At 40.3% G+C, this 18194-nt stretch overlaps 1 protein-coding gene across 1 annotated transcript in view; it reads right to left on the bottom strand.

Moving 5' to 3' along the window:
- The window catches only part of TRPC4 (transient receptor potential cation channel subfamily C member 4), a 176835-nt gene that overhangs the window by 14163 nt on the left and 144478 nt on the right, over positions 1 to 18194 (bottom strand). Inside the window, exons 6-8 of the mRNA XM_068142478.1 lie at positions 16152 to 16291; positions 4815 to 5128; positions 957 to 1152 (exon numbers count right to left, since the gene is read on the bottom strand). Coding sequence (XP_067998579.1) covers positions 957 to 1152; positions 4815 to 5128; positions 16152 to 16291 — 650 coding nt within the window. The remainder of the gene's footprint in view (positions 1 to 956; positions 1153 to 4814; positions 5129 to 16151; positions 16292 to 18194) is intronic.

Below are 18194 nucleotides of genomic sequence, written 5' to 3'. Positions count from 1 at the left end.
GGACAACAAACAGAGTAGCCAAGAATTTAAAACTACAGGTCAAGCCCTAACCTTTAATATTTAGCCAGATATAAAGTGATGAAACCAGCAAGTTAGAAGTGGTAGTAGGAAAAGTATTCTACATGCAGTCTGAGTTTTAATGAATGGTAGTATGTTGTGATACTGTGTAACAGACTTTGCCAGCTAGCATTCTCTAAACACATGTAGTCAGTATTTCTTTTGTGGAAAAACCTTGCAATTTCCAGATTAGGGAAAAAGGAACATTTAAAAACCTGAAGTCTGTGAAGCTTTATTTTATTTGTTTGCTTTCTGCATGATTGTATTTGAATTATCATATGATGAATCAGTGCTTCCTTTTATTAGTCATGTTAATAGACAGCTGAGAAATAAAAATAAGCCAATAGCTCTGATAAGGATAAAGACAGTTTTCATTAAAAGAGAAAACAGAACACTGCTGAATGAGAAGTTATAATCACTAATGGGTGCAAAATTGTCCATGAAACATGGATATCCAAGTTTTATTAACTGCATATTCACACTATATTGAAACACAAAACAAAGCATCCTTTTAAATATTAATAAATATAATATGTTAAAAATAAAGCAGAAACAGAACAGTCTGTCAGAGGCTGTTGGGAGAGATCCTGCAGCCTGGGCAGGACTGTAATCCCTATCACCTGCCATCAGCTTCAGGATAATCTTCTCAACCTATGAGCTGGCTTCCGGAGCAGGGCCACCTCTTTCCCATTCAGAGTTGTGGGGAAATTCCCCTCTGCCCAATCTGTCTGGATTCTGGTTTCTGTGCCATTCCACAATAGTACAAAATAATTGGGACAAATCAGATCATTTGTTCCTATGTCCTGTCTGTAAAACAACATTTACTGCCAGAAAAATGCAATGCAGGAACAGAGGGATGGTATATATTATAAACAATCTAAAGATAAAGAACAACTTACAGCAATAAGTTGGTAAGAATTATTCATCATGGCTATCAGCATGTTGAGTAGAACAACCAGAGAGATTACATTATAGGTACCAAACATGGTGGCCCCAACGAATTCAGTAAATTCATGTCTTGCTTTCACATTGGTCACATAGAGATTGATGAGTCCAAATATAGACCAGAATAATGACTGCAGCGTTTCAAATAATCTGAAAAATAAAACCCAGAAGGAATAGCTGTGCAATAAAAATACATGTGCTTTTCTCAGGTACACTAAAGTCCTTAACTTGATTGAGATGAATGACACTTATCGAAATATAGGCAACATATACAGAATATCTCTCTAAGGGAACAATGGCTTAATGCCTTCAATTATGCAATTAATTAATCTGAGCCTTTAATTACACAATGCTGAATGTATAAGTAAGCCTGGGAGTAAAAGTCAGCAAAAGGCTGACTTTGTTCTAACTTCTGTAGATTTAGAGATCTTATTTTGGACATCTGCCTTTGAAGTATTTTGACCGTGTGACTTGAGTACAGAGGATGGAATAAAGATCCAATGACTGTGTTTCACAAAAATGTTGAAACAATTACGGTGCCCTCATACCTATGTGGATGGATGTTGTCAGTTTATGCAATTTCTGGTTTGTATTGAGAACCACCGAGATAAAAGGAGTTGTCTGATTAGGAAGACACTACTATAATTAGCATATCTTTTATTTTGCAAAGAATGGAGCCATTAAAAAGACAAACAAGCTGCTCTGAAATAAATCTTGTGCTTTTATAACTAAATTATATGATAATCCCTTAGAGAAGTTTGGGACAACAGTTAGGAAGCTAAATAACAACAACCAACTATAAAAATGTTCTCTGCAACTAGATAGTTTGACATAATTTTCTGCTTGTCTGGACCCAAATCTTGATATTAACTGGAACAAACTTTCCCCATGGCCTGTCTCCTCACACTTCATCATGACAGGTTAGGTTACCCAGACAGTACATGTGGGCCACCTGTGCTGTCCCCACTTCAGCTGGAGTAGAGAGGCTGCAGAAATGTGGGAACTTGTACCACGCTGGTGGTACCACTTGTACCATCCTGCACACTGGGACCTACTGTCCAGAACTGGGCAAAACTTAACCCTTCATCCCCTTTCCCACCACACATTAGCATCTGTGAAATGTAACTGTCATGAAACCCAGTGATAATCTAGAGAGACATCTGAGAAGGCAGTATGTTTTTACCTACAGAAACTATGCTCTACTGAATGTCTGCTGCTGTAATACAGAGAATATAAGTGGTAAAGTACTGGTGTGGAGCCTCTTGTACAGTTTACACTTGTCAGAGCACAAATTGAACAACCACTATTGTCTGCTGCTCAGTTGAAGAAAGGGCTCATAAGGTGGTGTAGTATGCCTTGACACCACCTTCTGGCATTAGAAGCAGTTGTCCTGGGGCAGTTTAGTTTGAGAAAGGGGAGGCTAAGGGGGGACCTGTCCCCAAGGGTCAAACTCCCAAACATACCCTAGCCCAGACAACGTGAATGTGCTACGTACCTGCAAATGTGCTAACCTGGACAGTTCCTGGGGTCCAGATAAACATGTACCACCTGTAATTAACTTTGTAGCACAGCTGTGACCTGTGTGCCCCTCTGGCCATGTTTGGATATGCCCTATCCTATAGGTCCGGTAATCAGGATTCTGTGTTACTAAAGGTCATTAATTGCATGGGGACAGTATTTAAACCAGCCAAGAAGTCAGGCAATTTGCCTTGTTCTCACCCAGCAAGCAACTAGAGCCTAATGCTGCCTGAGTAGCAGCTGGAGAACCTGCTGTAGCAGACCAACAACTTCACCCTGGCTTTGCACCTGGACCAAAGCAGAAAGGGGAAAAGCTCCAAGAGAACTGAATCCCAGAAGAGGCTACAGCACAAAGACTGGGCACAACTAGAGAGGCCCCCTAGCCCTCTCCAAGCCAAGGACTGCTCAAATTATAGCCATAGCATCTGGTCAGATAACAGACAGAAGAGCAAATTGTGTGTACACAGCTAATCTGCCACAGAATCTCATTTGTTGGAAAACCACAGATCACAGCACCTGTATTTCCAGTTTGAATTGCTGTATTGAAAATGTTAGATCTGTGCTTAAATCATTTAACTGTCTTTATAAGCAAAATGTAAAACCCACAACCAAATAATTGAACCTGTGAATACATTTTGTAGATAAGTTGTGGTGGTGTTTGGAGATACCACTGCCATGAAATATGAATTATAAAATATATTAAAATATACACTTTTATTACAACCTCATCATTCTCTACAACTACCTGAAAGGATGTCATAGAGAGGTTGGTGCTGGTCTCTTCTCACAGGTAATTAGTGAGAGAACAAGAGGGAATAGCCTCAAGCTGCAACTGTGGAGGTTTAGACTGGACATTAGCAAAAATGTTTTCATGGAAAGAGCCATCACAAATTGGAATGGGCTGCCCAGGTTGGTGATTGAGTCACCAGCCCTGGATGTGTTTAAAGATTGTTTGGATGTAATGCTTTGGCATATGCTTTAGGGGTGAACCTTGTAGAGTTATCAGTTGGACCTGGTGATCTTGAGGGTCTTATCCAACCTCAGCATTTATATGATTCTGTCCTCCTTATTTCCCAGATGAATAATACAGCTTCCCTTAATGTTCAGCTATTAAAAAAAATTCCCTGTGTTTTTCTGTTCAGATCACACAAAGGGGAGACCTTATTGCTGTCTACAACTACCTGAAGTTGTTGTAGCCAGGAGGGGGTTGGTCTCTTCTCCCAGGCAACCAGCACCAGAACAAGAGGACACAGTCTCAGACTGTGCCAGGGGAAGTTTCGGCTCAAAGTGAGGAGAAAGTTCTTCACTGCCCAGGGAGGTGGTGGAGTCACCATCCCTGGAGGTGTTCAAGAGGGGATTGGACATGGCACTTGGTGCCATGTTCTAGTCATGAGGTCTGTGGTGAGAGGTTGGACTTTATCTTTGAGGTCTCTTCCAACCTTGGTGATACTGTGAAGATGTTATTAACATGAAAGATGATTATACTGTGGCTGAGCAAAGTTACTTGATTCAAATTGCTACAAGAGATGCTATTTAAAAAAATATTTACTTTGAGAATGAAGGCATTGGTAATAAATGTATTTTTAAACAAGCTTAGACATGCTTCATAGGAAGTAGTAAGTGACAAATATTTTTAGCAGGAATTTGATTCAGATTGGAAGCTGAAAGATGAGATAGAGAAATAGTATTCATTTGGCAGTATTTTGGTACTGTAGATGAACTACAACACAGAGTGGAAAAAAAAATGATTTTGAAGTGAAAGAAAAAATAAGCAATCCTTAAACCAGAAATTAGAATATGGTATTTGCTTGTGTAGAGTAGGCTGAAGCTCAGTAGAGGCCTAGAGTAAATGCTTTACCCGCTTCAGTTTATCATGCTTACAAAGAAATTTCATGTTTTAGAGCACTAAGCTCGTTTAATGCCCACAAGCAGACATGGAAGAAATGCAGAGCGACAGCTGCCTGAATAAGAAAGCTCTGATCTGATGACCTTTCACCTTTACATTCTAAATAAATACTTTCCAATCTCATATTATCTCTCTCTCCACTTTGTTTTATCTTTTTGCCTTTCGAGGTATCTTGAATTGTACAGACTTCCCTGTGGTATGGGTAAAACATTATTACAGTGTGATGTAATGTTATTTTATTTGTATTATTAGGGTTACTTTCTATGTGTCTGTCAAGACATCACTGTAATACCAATAGAAAGCAGACAGCTTCTTTCCCATGAGCAACAACTGTGTGGTTAAAATATTAGAGGCAAAGGGGTAGGACAGAAACAGATCAGCTACTTACGTTGAAAATGCATTATTTTGCTTTTCACATCGTATTCCTTTGCAGTTGCCAGGTTCATTTGTCTCATAGTAGAAGTACAGCTGGTTCAATCCATTTGCAAAAGCTAGCAGCACAAGGCAGTATATGAAGAGAAACTTCAAAATGTCCAGCAACATTCTTCCTAGAGATATCTGTAGAGGTCCCAGGTGAGAATTTGCCGTGAATAGTGAGATCAAGCGTAAGGAGCTAAAGATGTTTGCAATTGCAAACAGAGCCTCAGCCACCAGGGTTGGATGCCACATGTCCCAGCTCTCCCGTGGAACTAACCCACTATACTGAAAACGAGAAGAAGGGAAGAAATTAATCCTCTGCTGCTATGCTTAGACAAGCATGTCAGTTTCTTCATATTCAGTTCAATTAAACTGTAGATAGCACAATAAAGCTAAACATCATTTGGAAAGCAACACATCCTCCAGAGAGTTTTATTTCAGCAAAACAAAAAATACATGGGTCAGTACCCATATACCTGACCTTCATTTTTATCTGCAGGATGGTCTATGCTTTTTAGTTGTTTTTTTTTGCCTGTGTTTTGCATTTGGTTATGATGGACTCAGACGTAGAGGTCTTTTCCAACCACAACAATTCCAGGATTCTAAGATAAGTTTCACAACAGCAAAATCAAGTTTAACAATTATGATTCAGAGTAAAAGGATCAGTTTTTGAACACCCAGGGGTTTGGATTTATAGAAATTGTCAGGTGTGAAACCAGGAAAATTTATTCCCTTGAAGAAGAGTGCAGATACAAAAATGATGGATAAAATCATGCAAGAACCTTGAAAAGTTGAACCATTTAATCAAGGAATAAGTATATCACTTAATCACTAACATTGGACTAAGGATGAGAAAGCTGTTTATTAATGAACCATGGCAAACTGCTTGTGTGTCTCATTATCAAAGTGTCTGATCCCTGGAACTAAGGCTCTTTACTGTTCAAGCTCTACCGAAAAATTTCTTGAAGATGAAGAATATTACTTTGAACTGAGGCTTAACTACTGTAGCAGACATTATTATTGATTTGGGCTCATTTATCTGTTTTACAGAATATATTGGAGGACAGAATCTATGCTATGAAGCACTCTACAATCATGGCATTCTTTAACATTAAGCAGATTTCAAAGAAGGACTGTAGTGTTGTCTGTATTTACTTGCATTTGCCTAGTCCACATAACCCAGCTGCATCCTTCAGAGCTGGTGAGTGTGCTCACAGTGGTAAGGAAAGGGACTTTTCAGTGTTTCCGAGGCCAGAGGAAGCAACATAGACAAGCATCACATTTCCATACAACACTCACCCTCAAAGAAAGTGACTGCTTTCAAAGTAGTTTTGGACCACCTGAGGAACCTGAACATATGAAAATATATTGGACCTGACAAAACGCATCTGAGATTCCTGAGTGAACTGGCTGGGGTAGTTGCCAAGCCACTCTCCATGATATTTGACAAGTCATGGCAGTCAGGTGAGGTCCCTGGTGACTCAAAAAAAGGAAACATTGCACACATTTTCTTAAAAAGGTCAGAAGGAGAACCCTGGGAACTATTGACCTGTCAGCATCATGTCTGTGCCTGGGAAGATCATGGTACAGATCCTCCTTGAACCTATGCTTAGGCACACAGAAGACAGGGAGGTGATCTGAGACATCCAGCATGGCTTCAAGGGCAACAGCTCAATGTCCTAACAAAAATTAGTGACAAGTGGTGTCCCTTCGGGGTCTGTACTGGGACCAGTACTGTTAATATCTTCACCAGTGACATAGTGGGATTGAATTCACTCACTCAGCAAATTTGCAGATGACAACAAGCTGATTAGTGCAGTTAAGATGCCTGAGGGAAGCAGGTAATCCACCTTACATATGAAGAAAGGTTGACAGAGTTGGGGTTTTTCATCCTGGAACAGGGAAGGCTCTGCAGAGACCTTATATAGCCTTTCAGCAAATGAACAGGTCTTAGGAGAAAGACGGAGAGACTTTTTAGTCAGGTCTTGTGACCGTTTTAGGCTGTGCCTTTAAGAAAGGGACAGTTGCTGGAACACTCTGGCTGAATATTTTGAAAACAAAGATAGGTCTAAACGAATTTCATTGGTAGATAGGTAAAATGCAACGTTAAGTTTTAGTTCTGTTTGAGTCTCCGCCAGTTCCAGTCTGTTCTGTCTTTTCAGCCTGTCTGCTTCTGAGCAACAGCTGTGGGACCTGTTAACCTTGAGCTAATAGATAAGAAAAAAATAATTCTTGCATGCACTTTGAGCTAACAGAATTTCCTCCTTAATAATTACTTTTTTCTCTCTCTCTAAAAAAGGGAGGTAGGGGAAGAGAGGGGGTACAGGGGGGGAACCCTCCTCTTGCTGGAGGAGGGAGTGTTGTAGGGTTGAGGGAAAGGCCAGGCCCTTCTCCCCCCACTGTGAGTAGAGAGAAAAAAATTGAAGGGAAAGGAAAAAAAAAACCTCACAGCTGAATTAGCAAAGCAGTGGGTGCTGTATATTTACAAAGCAGTTTAGGGAAAAATGCAGGGAAATATATACAGAATTTACAGTATTCACAATATATACAGAAATATACAGCAAAGTAACACAGAAATGGGGGTTCCCTCCTCTGCTGAGGGGGGGTTCCCCACCTCTGCTCCCTCTTCTCTCCCCCTTTCCCCAGAGAGGGTTAGAAAGAGAGAAAAGAGAAAATTAATTAAAAGCAGTTATGTGTTAATTGGAAAGCAGTTAATACAGGCCTTGCAGTTTATCAGTTTCAAGGTCAAGCCTGGCCGAAAGCCCAGAAGCTGCGAGCTGCAAAGGGAGAAAAGCAAGACTGAGGAAAAGTGCAGGAATGCCCAGGATTCTCTGCGGCACTCCCAGTTCAAAAGGTGCTTACCCCCAATGTACCAATGAAATTAGTTTAGATCTAACCACAATATTCCCTTTCTTAAGGGGACAGCCTCAAACAGTCACAGGGAGTTTTGTTCTGTATTACTTTCTTTGATGTATATTTCTGTATATATTGTAAATACTGTATATTGTGTATATATCCATTTGCATTTCATCCTGCTTGTAAATATAGCTCATATCCATTTTGCTTCTCTGAGTTAGCTGTGGTTTCTTTGTGGGGGAGGGAGAACTGAACTTTCACCACCACAGGTCTATTGTGACAGAACAAGGGGTGATGGTTTAAATTAAAAAAGGGTAGATTTAGACTAGATATAAGGAAGCAATTTCTTATAATGAGGGTGGTAAGTCACTGGACTAGGTTGCTCAGAAAGGTGATAAAAGCTCTATCCCTGGAAATATTCAAGGTCAGCTTGGACAGTGCTCTGAGCAAGATGATTTAGTTGAAGATGTTCTTGCTCTTTGTAGGGGGGGGTGGAGGATGTTTTGAATAAATGACCTACAAAGGCCCCTTCCAACACAAACCATATTATGATTCTGTAATTCGGTGTTTCAAATTGCAGATGAAAACTTGGCATTCTTTTGGACAGTACTAGTTGGCACAGGACCTCACCATGCTGGGGTTCTTCTAATCAACTGGCTGTCTTAAGTGAGAGAGCACCAGTGCCTAACAGCAATTCCTGGCACAGTTTTATTCCCTCATATAGAAGCAGCCATAGCATCTAAAAGTCTTGTGGACAGGGGGACAACAACTGCAAAAGTGGAGAACAGTTGTCCATTAAAGAATTAAGAATTACTCAGCCTTATATTTCAACAACCTGTGATATTTGCTTTCTACTGAGAAGGGAATTAAATCTAAACCTTCTGGAGTTATAGGTCAGTACTCTCTCCTTTAGACTATCCTCTAATGATTATGCTGTAGAAATCCTATGGCATTTGACATTGTAGCTCCAACAGGCGTGGTATTCTGCCTCACCTACTATTGCTCCAAGTGCGGTTCTGATTGATTCAAGATGAGAGATGAAGAGGCAGTAGAAAACAGAACCGAGTTACCCAAGACATCAGCTAAGAGATAAAAGCATAGAGATCTGAGAACTCCTCAGCATATTTTCTATAATGTCTTTCTTTGAATAATATTATAAAGTATATCATTGTGAATTCTGCTGGCACTTTACAACCCTAGTATGTGAAAAATTGCACCTATTAAATAACTAGGAGCAATTGTCGGTATAACAAAAGATCAGGTGCTCAGATTAGGAAAAAGTACTCAAGGCATGCTGAGGGGTGGGGAGAGGAGGGTGGGAAATGGAAAATATATTCATTAAAAAAAAATAAAGAAAATATTGGAAACTAGAGGAGAATTTTTGGTAGATGACTAAAAGCATCCAACTGCAGACGTATTTTAGGTGAAGGCAAGTAGAGGCAGATGGCAAAGAAGTTAAACAAGCAGAATAAAAAAAAAAATCTGATGAAATACACTTCTGAGAAAAACATGGGACTACTGGACATTGAACAAGGATAGCATATGATATGGTAAGAAAGTAAGGATCAAGTAGAACCAGTGAAGTGTGGACAGCCACATCTTTGTGCTTTCTGTCAGCTTCTTTTACAGTCAGCCAAATAAAATGGGCATGTCTATAGAGTATTAGGAAAATACATATCCCAAACGGGTCAGAAGTTCTTAAGTTCCTCCTTGTTGAGCATTGGGGTAGGGGAGAGGCCATCTTAGACTTGTGGTCTGAGAAGAAGTATACATTGTCATTTTCTAAAGGAGATGAGGTTACGATGAAAGGCGAGAAGAAAGGATTTTATCTATGATGATTTAGATTGAGACACAAAACTGAAAAGATCAAATGGCCTCTTGTAAAAGAGCAATCAAAAGCTTAACTGCACCTGCCTCGCATGGGCCCAAGTGCATCCTGCATCCATGGATACAAGGCAAAAGGTCTCATGCTTGTAAGGAGAGACTGAGGCCTGTTACTTCAGTTTGAGAAGACATGATTTAAGATACTGGAAACAGCTGGCTGAAAAATGGTGATAAAGGTGAAGACCCGAGAAGTTTGGAAATTATCTGAGAAATACACTAGCTGAAAGAAGCAAACATTACAAAGAAAATTAGTATAGGAGGGCTTTGACAACAACGCCCTAGTGATTCCACTAACTAGAGGATGCTGAAATGAAATATAGAAACATCAAAGAACCAGGAGAACAAAGAATCTCAAATGGTAAAAAGGAAAATTAAAAAGTGGAGTAAAAAATCTAGGCATATGGAAACCAGAAACATGGAAAAGAAGAAAAGGAGAAAACCTGCATTTTAGGACCAAACCACCCACAATATCCAGACTTGAAGTATTTGTTCTCTCACTCACGCTTGTTGATGTTCTTCTGTTATATATAGAATAAACAAATGGTTATTTTTCTAGGAAATGGGAAATGATAAAAGCTATCAGAGCTACACTGAGCTGGTTGCAAATCATTATGTTGATACTTTGTAGTCTCTCTTTTACCATTTTGTGAACCTGCTGAAGTTCTATCCCCACTTCAAATGTAAATGCAACCTTTTGACATGTAACAAATCACTTAATGTAATTAAATAATACCTGTCCTTGGCTGACTGAAGGAAATGTACGTGGCACACCATTGCATAATTAAAAAAGAGCAGAAAACAAATTGAGCAGCATATAAATGGTAGTGTTTTAAGGCAAATATATAATTGTGTGCTGTTGCACAGGGAATACAAGATAATAATTCTTGATCCTTACTCAAAGGAATTCAAATGGTATCAGAACTACTTCTGAGGAAAAAAGCTGAGTGAACACTGTTTTTCCATGAAAACAAAAGTCATGAGCTGTAAGTCTTATGAAAGTACCATGAGTGATCAAAGAGACATGTAGATTAGGCTACTTGAACGTTTAATGGGCTGTTGGACCTTGGTCAAATGGGACCTACTTGCTTTTGATAACAAAAAGAAAGGTTAGATGATAATCATTTCAGGAAAATTACCTTAAATCCTATCCTGAAAGGTCATATGTGAATGTGAACTCTTCTTACTTTAAAATGTATATCCCAATCCTTGCAATCATTATGCTGCATTTCAGAGCAGCAGTAGGAAAAGGATAGGGAGATGGCCTAGAAGAGACCTTTAAAACAGTATCTACACTGAGGAATCAAGTCTATATTTTTTCAGGGAGGGAGGGGATTTAATACTTCTATGTAAATGGACATTTGTCCTGTAAATGGTGTATGAATCTGGTGAAACATCAACGCAACATCAATGCAAACGAAAGAAGATGTTAGCCTTTACAGAACTAGTGGCAGAAGAGAAATATAGTCTTATTTACTACTGAATTGCATAGATGACAGTGTTCATTAAGCCAGTAAATACTGAGACAAATAATGTACCTTTAATTACTTTTGAGTCCTTGCCTTGAATAGGAAGCAATGTCCCTGCTAGCTTTCAATATCAGTGGCTGAGACATATAATCAGAAATATGAACTTGCATGCAATTTCTAGCAGAGTTGGAAACAAGCAGCGCTAGGTCCAATGCTCAAGTTTAACAGATATGTAAGATTAAGCAAGTTGGGTCTGCACATAAGTTAGTAATGAACTTAATTTTACAAGAATCATAAAATTGTTTTGTTGGAAAAGACATTTAAGATCATGGAATCCAACCATTATCTAACTCTATCAAGTCAGCAGAAAATACATTTTCTTCCAAATAACCATAAAAATACAACCTTTTTTCTTAGAACACAACAATTTGTACTTATAATCTTCCATCAAAACAGACTTATTACTTAAAATCTGTCATCTTGTACTCCCATAAAACATGTGACAATCCACTATACATATAATGACATTATTTATCAAGGAGTGAATATTTTCAGTTCATATATTGGGTAATATCAGAAGACCTCACATGCTGATATACAGAGGAAAAAAAAAATCATAGCTCTTTGAAAAATATGGGATGCACCCATTTTATTTGAATACTGTTGATGAAGGAGATAACTGAGTTATCTTAGCAGTTCCCTCATCCTGAAATGGCATTGTTTGCTATATTTTATACTATCCCATCACCTGCTATAAATTATATCCATATGCTTAACTACTGTGTCAGTCAGAGAGCCTCAAAGGGCAATAAACATTCTGGTTTTCTCAGGAAACATTTATGCAGGAGAGTAGTATGAGGGCACTCATAGTATTATTCAAGGAAGTCAGTTGTTTTCTTAGGTGGCTTGAGTTGATTCATAGAAGGCAGAATATATCTAAGAATGGGATGGGACAGGAAGGGAAAGGAAGACAACAACAAAACCCAAACCCCTGTTTCTCAGGGGAAATGAAAATAAAAGCTTTACAGAACATACTGGTCACTTTTGACATCCTCCCAATGTCATCTAGGGGCATAGGGGTGGGGAACTCTGTTGAAGATACTTGAAGGAAATGCGGCAGGGTATTGAATTACATTTGTATTACTCTGTTCCTTACATCATGTTTGCCTACTGCTACTGAGGTTCTTTAAAGGAACAAGCCCCCAGCTTGGTGTCATCTGCTAGTTTACTGATGAGGGCATTGAGTCCATCATCAGTGAATTTGCAGATGACACCAAGCTGGGGGCAGGTGTTGATCTGCTAGAGGGTAGAGGGGCTTTGCAGAGGGACCTCGACAGGCTGGACAGATGGGCAGAATCCAACAGTGTGAGATTTAACACATCCAAGTGCCAGGTTCTGCACATTGGCCACAGCAACCCCATGCAGTGCTACAGGCTGGGGTCAGAGTGGCTGGAGAATGGCCAGGCAGAGAAGGACCTGGGGGTACTGGTCGATGGTAGGCTGAACATGAGCCTGCAGTGTGCCCAGGTGGCCAAGTGGGCCAATGGCTTCCTGGCCTGCATCAGGAACAGTGTGGCCAGCAGGAGAAAGGAGGTCATTCTGCCCCTGTACACTGCACTGGTTAGGCCACACCTTGAGTACTGTGTCCAGTTCTGGGCCCCTCAGTTTAGGAAGGATGTTGACTTGCTGGAACGAGTCCTGAGAACGGCAACAAAGCTGCTGAGAGGTTCGGAGCACAAGCCCTATGAGGAGAGGCTGTGGGAGGTGTGATTGTTTATCCTGGAGAAGAGCAGGCTCAGGGGAGACCTTATTGCTCTCTACAGCTACCTGAAGGGAGGTTGTGGACCGGTGGAGATTGGTCTCTTCTCCCAGGCAACCAGCACCAGAACAAGAGGACACAGTCTCAAGCTGCACCAGGGGAGGTTTAGGCTGGAGGTTAGGAAGAAGTTTTACACAGATAGAGTGATTGGCCATTGGAATGGGCTGCCTGGGGAGGTGGTGGAGTCACCATCATTGGAGGTGTTCAGGAGGAGACTTGATGGGGTGACTGGTTCCATGGCTTAGTTGATTAGATGGGTTGGATAATAGGTTGGACGTGATGATCTCAAAGGTCTCTTCCAACCTGGTTTATTTGATCAACTTCTATTCTATCAACTTCTACTACACTCTGACATGGAACAGTACCCTCAAACTTCAGCAGATCAAAAATGAAACAGGACCATAATATGTATTTTGCATACAATACATTATAATACTCCATTATAATGGCCCTCAACCAGCCAACACACAACACAGAGGAACTCAGCCCCAGTAAGAAATCCAGTGTAGCCCCCATGGATAATATTGGAGAGGTCATCAACAAAATCCCTACCTAACCGGGGGGCCACCAGGCCCCCCGGCCTTTGTTTTCACCACCACCACCATCACCCAGTGTGCACCATGGGCACTCACCAGTGATGAGAGGAGGATCCTCAGCCCAAATGGGCTCAGCCTGGGGCTTCTGCCTCTCCTGGTGGGGAATTAAAAAGGGGAGTGGGTGGGGAGGGCCAAGTGGTCACACCTGGGCTGGGAGGAGACTCCAACAGAGCCCAGGTGCTCTGGGATTTGAGGGGAAAACGGGGTGGGTTGCTCTCTACAACTACCTGAAGGGAGGTTGTAGACAGGTGGGGGCTTGTCTCTTCTCCCAGGCAACAAGCATCAGAACAAGAGGACACAGTCTCAAGCTGCACCAGGGAAGGCACAGACTGGATGTTATGAAGAAATTCTTCATAGAGAGAGTGATTGCCCATTGGAATGGGTTGCCTGGGGAGGTGGTGGAGTCACCATCACTGGAGGTGTTTAGGAGGAGACTTGATAGGGTGCTTGGTTGCATGGTTTAGTTGATTAGGTGGTGTTGGATGATCGGTTGATCTTGAAGATCTTTTCCAATCTGGTCTGGTCTATTCTATTCCATTCTATTCTATTCTATTCTATTCTATTCTATTCTATTCTATTCTATTCTATTCTATTCTATTCTATTCTATTCTATTCTATGTATTTGGGTGCAATCTTATACATGCAGAAAAAAAAGAAAAGAGAACTATGGAACCAAAGATAGTGCTTTATGCACTGCATTGATTATGCCTGGCATGCAAGCACTAATTTAGAGACTAATGGATGTACGTTATCCCAGACACTGTCACCTTGGAATCTGATTACCATAATCAGGAGCTGTTTGGGAGATGAAAAGATTATAACATCCTCTAATTAATATTATTCTGAAGTGACTAATTGGCCATCTCCAGGGTTTCAGAAACATGCATTATCAATGAATTGCTTGCTGTGTTACATGGGACAGTGAAATGGCTATTTATTTCCAAGTCGCTTTATAAGGCATCTTTGTGTGTGTAAAAAGACGCTTCATCAGCTTTAAATGGCAGATGTCCTCTCACTTGAGAATGTCTTGATTTTTCAGACAACAGCTCCAATTTTCTTTGAGTGAGAAAATTCTCAAAGGTTTGAAGCTTTCTGTCACAGGAGGAACCTGGTGTGCCAAGAGATCACAGGTCTTTGCTCACTCTTGCCCCTGATCAGCAGGCTGACGTGTGCACCATTGTGAAATAACCATGAGGTGATCTAAATTAGCAGATTTATATGTTCTGTTATACTCAAGGCAGGGCTGCAGCAGAAGCAGCTGCTGTGTGAGGAAAGGGAGCTGCAACCAGCTACTTGATAGCCCTGCCCTCCTCTTTTCTCAGACAAAAGGATCTTGGAAAGGTAGCTGGTGCCAGGGAACCTAAGCCAGATGGCATACAATGCTGATCATAGTAGTAAAAAATGGGCTTGCTAGTTTTACTTGGATGTGATAGGAGCTCCATGACAGATGCTGAGAATGCTTTCAGATGTGGTTTCCTTGTGCTAAGACCATTTTTTGATTAATATTTTTCATTTTATGAGGACTTTCAATCATATTATGGTTTCATGTTGAATACATACAAAATATAACATGTTCCATAGCTTTGGAAAGAAGAGCTGTTTTGCTGGAATATACTGCAAACAGTGGGAATATAAAGCTACTCATAAAAAGTCCATGAAAAGGATGAGAAAATGAACAGTCAGCCATACTATTTTATCCCTTTCAGCTTTACATTTTTTTGTTGCATTTATGATCAATTTTCAAAGCAAAATTAGAAGATTACTCTTTAGCCCCTCCCCCTCTAATTTTGAGCATCTATTTTTCTCCCGGTGTTGTTCAGAAGTTTTGCATGTTTTGCAGAAGTGTGCAAAATTGTATTGGGGCAAAAAATTAGTACTGAAAAAATAGGCAAATCAACTCAAAACATAATTTTGTGAAGACATTATTAAATATTTACAGTGATTTTCATTTTCCAAGGAAATGACAGTAGTACTGTTCAGAATCAAGTAACAAAAGATTTCCTGGGTGAAGAAGAAAAAAGTACAGATCACAATCCTTTGTTCACTCTTGGTCTAGCATCTTGCCACAATGAACACTTCATAAATCTTTATTTAGAATAAACCAAACCAGGTTGGAAGAGACCTTCAAGATCATCGCATCCAACCCATCAACCAATCCAACCCACCCAAACAGCTAACCCATGGCACCAAGTACCCCATCAAGTCTCCTCCTGAACACCACCAATGACAGTGACTCCACCACCTCCCCGGGCAGCCCATTCCAATGGCCAATCACTCTTTCTGTATAGAACTTCTTGCTAACATCCAACCTGAACCTCCCCTGGTGCAGCCTGAGACTGTGTCCTCTTGTTCTGGTCCTGGCTGCCTGGGAGAAGAGACCATCATCCGCCTGTCTACAACCTCCCTTCAGGTAGTTGTAGAGAGTGATAAGGTCACCCCTGAGTCTCCTCTTTTCCAGGCTGAGCAACCCCAGCTCCCTCAGCCTCTCCTCATAGGGCTTGTGTTCCAAACCCCTCACCAACTTCGTTGCCCGTCTCTGGACTCGTTCCAGCAAGTCAACATCCTTCCTAAACTGAGGGGCTCTTGCATTTCCAAGCCTGAGAATCTCCAAGTATAGAAGAAAGTTTCAAGAAGCCTAATTTAATTTACCTTAAATAATTTGATGAATTAAAAAAGAAAAATATTACCTTTGAAAATGCAACAATTTTTAAAGAGATCGTTGCTAAGTACAAGGAGTTCATTACAAAATCCATGAGGTTCCACCAATCATGAATGTAGTCTTGTAGTCCACCATCCCACATCTGTTTAATTTCACCCCAGATAAAACCTGTAAATAGAAGATAATCCATTAAGCATGAATATTAAATTAAAAAAAACTACTTGTCATAGATTGAGTTATCCCTTGTGCTAAACCATTACACTACCCTGGACACTTATCTCACAGTGGATTAATTCTCCTTACATTAACCATAAAGGGAAGGTGGGTAAGTGCTCTAAATTGCTTATCTAGTTAGGTAAAATTTTATCTTCCCATTAATGCTTCTGGAATTAGTTTGTCAGGCAGAACACACAATAAAATCTGCTTGTATAAGGGCAATCACTTTGGTTTTCTTCAGTCACCTATCTTACTGTAACCCAATTAGTATAAATAAAGGTATCAAGACCAGAAACCACTTCTAACTCTGCCCTTGATATCTGTGGCAATATAATTAAAACTGGAAAATTCATGACTGCAGGAGTCAGTTCAACATGTTAATTTATTTCAGTTGTAGCTCACAAATAAGGAAGAGAAATCTGTGTCAGTAGAATGTTGTCAATGATGAATTAAAGTCTCTCTTTTTTTCCATAGAAAAGAGTAGTGTGTCCAACAGAGTAGTTTTTGTTGGTTCTTTCCTTTGGGATGTGAAGGAATCGAAACTGCTTCGAGGCATGCAGAACATGCATTGCTCTGGACATAAAGTGATAGGGGAATACTCAATCCCAGTGGGAAGGTTTGCAAGCTGTCTGACATGAACTTGATGTAATAGCTCCAGTGAGAACTACATGGAGACTCTTTAATGCTATAAACACTAAAACCTGTCAGAAAACACTTTACATGATTGTATAATATGGTTTGATAAAACAATATGGAACATGTAGATGCTAATTTGATATTATTATCTACACAGGGTTGTTGTTTTTTTCATAGCAACTCCAATAAGGCTTTTTCCCCCCCCCCCACATTTTATTATTTTCTTAAAGAAATTTCTCACTTTTGCTCTCCTTAAAGGAATAAAATTCATGACAAAAGAGACAGCCTCTCGGATATAGATGTAGCAATTCAGTATGGCTTTCCACCATCTGCATATCATATGTTCCTTCAGAAAATGCTGAAGAGATTTTGTGCAGGGGCCTATAGAGTTGTGCATCACTCTAGTCTGGGCTTAAAGTCACCTTGAACCTTAGTATTTTGTCTCAGTGTCTACTAGGCAGGCTCCTAAATGCCTGCTCATTTCAGTCTGTGAATTGACTTCACTTACTCTTCAAAGTGACACACAGTATGAACATGATGACAGCAGGTCTCACTTCCACTTCCTTCCACAGTCCCTTCCAACTTTCAACATGCAACCTGGAAATTATCCCTGCTTGCTCTTCCCTGCCTTTTAGGCATAATATGATCCTGTTGGAGTGGGTCCAGAGGAGGGCCTCAAAAATGATCAGAGGGATGGAACATCCCTCCTGTGAAGAATGGCTGAGAGAAGCATGGAGAAGTAAAGGCTCTGAGGAGAACTTACTGAAGCTTTGCAGTACTTAAAGGGTCTTATAGGAAAGATGGAGACAGTCTTTTTAGCCAGGCCTGTTGTGATAGGACAAGGGATAATAGTTGTAAAGTAGAAAAAAAGTACATTTAGAATAGATACAAGGAAGAAATTTCTTACAATAATGGTAGTGACACACTGGTACAGGCTGTCAAAAAAGAGGTGGTAGAAGCCCGATCCATGGAAACATTCAAGGTCAGGCTGGACAGCACTCTGAGTAACCTCATCTGGTTGAAGATGTTCTTGCTCATCGTAAAGCAGGTTGGATTAAATGACTTGTAAAGGTCCTTTCCAACCCAAGTCGTTCTATGATTCTGTTAACCATGATCAGGTCACATCATAAGCAGCTGTTTTGTTAGCTGCAATATACCCCTCACACTTCAGACACTGCTCTGGATCACTCCTGCTCCACATGCAGAACAGCAAAAAAGA

The sequence above is a fragment of the Melanerpes formicivorus genome, unplaced genomic scaffold, assembly GCF_026170545.1.
Source record: "Melanerpes formicivorus ecotype bairdi unplaced genomic scaffold, bMelFor1.0.p_v2 SCAF_1, whole genome shotgun sequence".
Lineage (NCBI taxonomy): Eukaryota > Metazoa > Chordata > Aves > Piciformes > Picidae > Melanerpes > Melanerpes formicivorus.
This window is presented reverse-complemented; position numbering and strand designations above follow the sequence as displayed.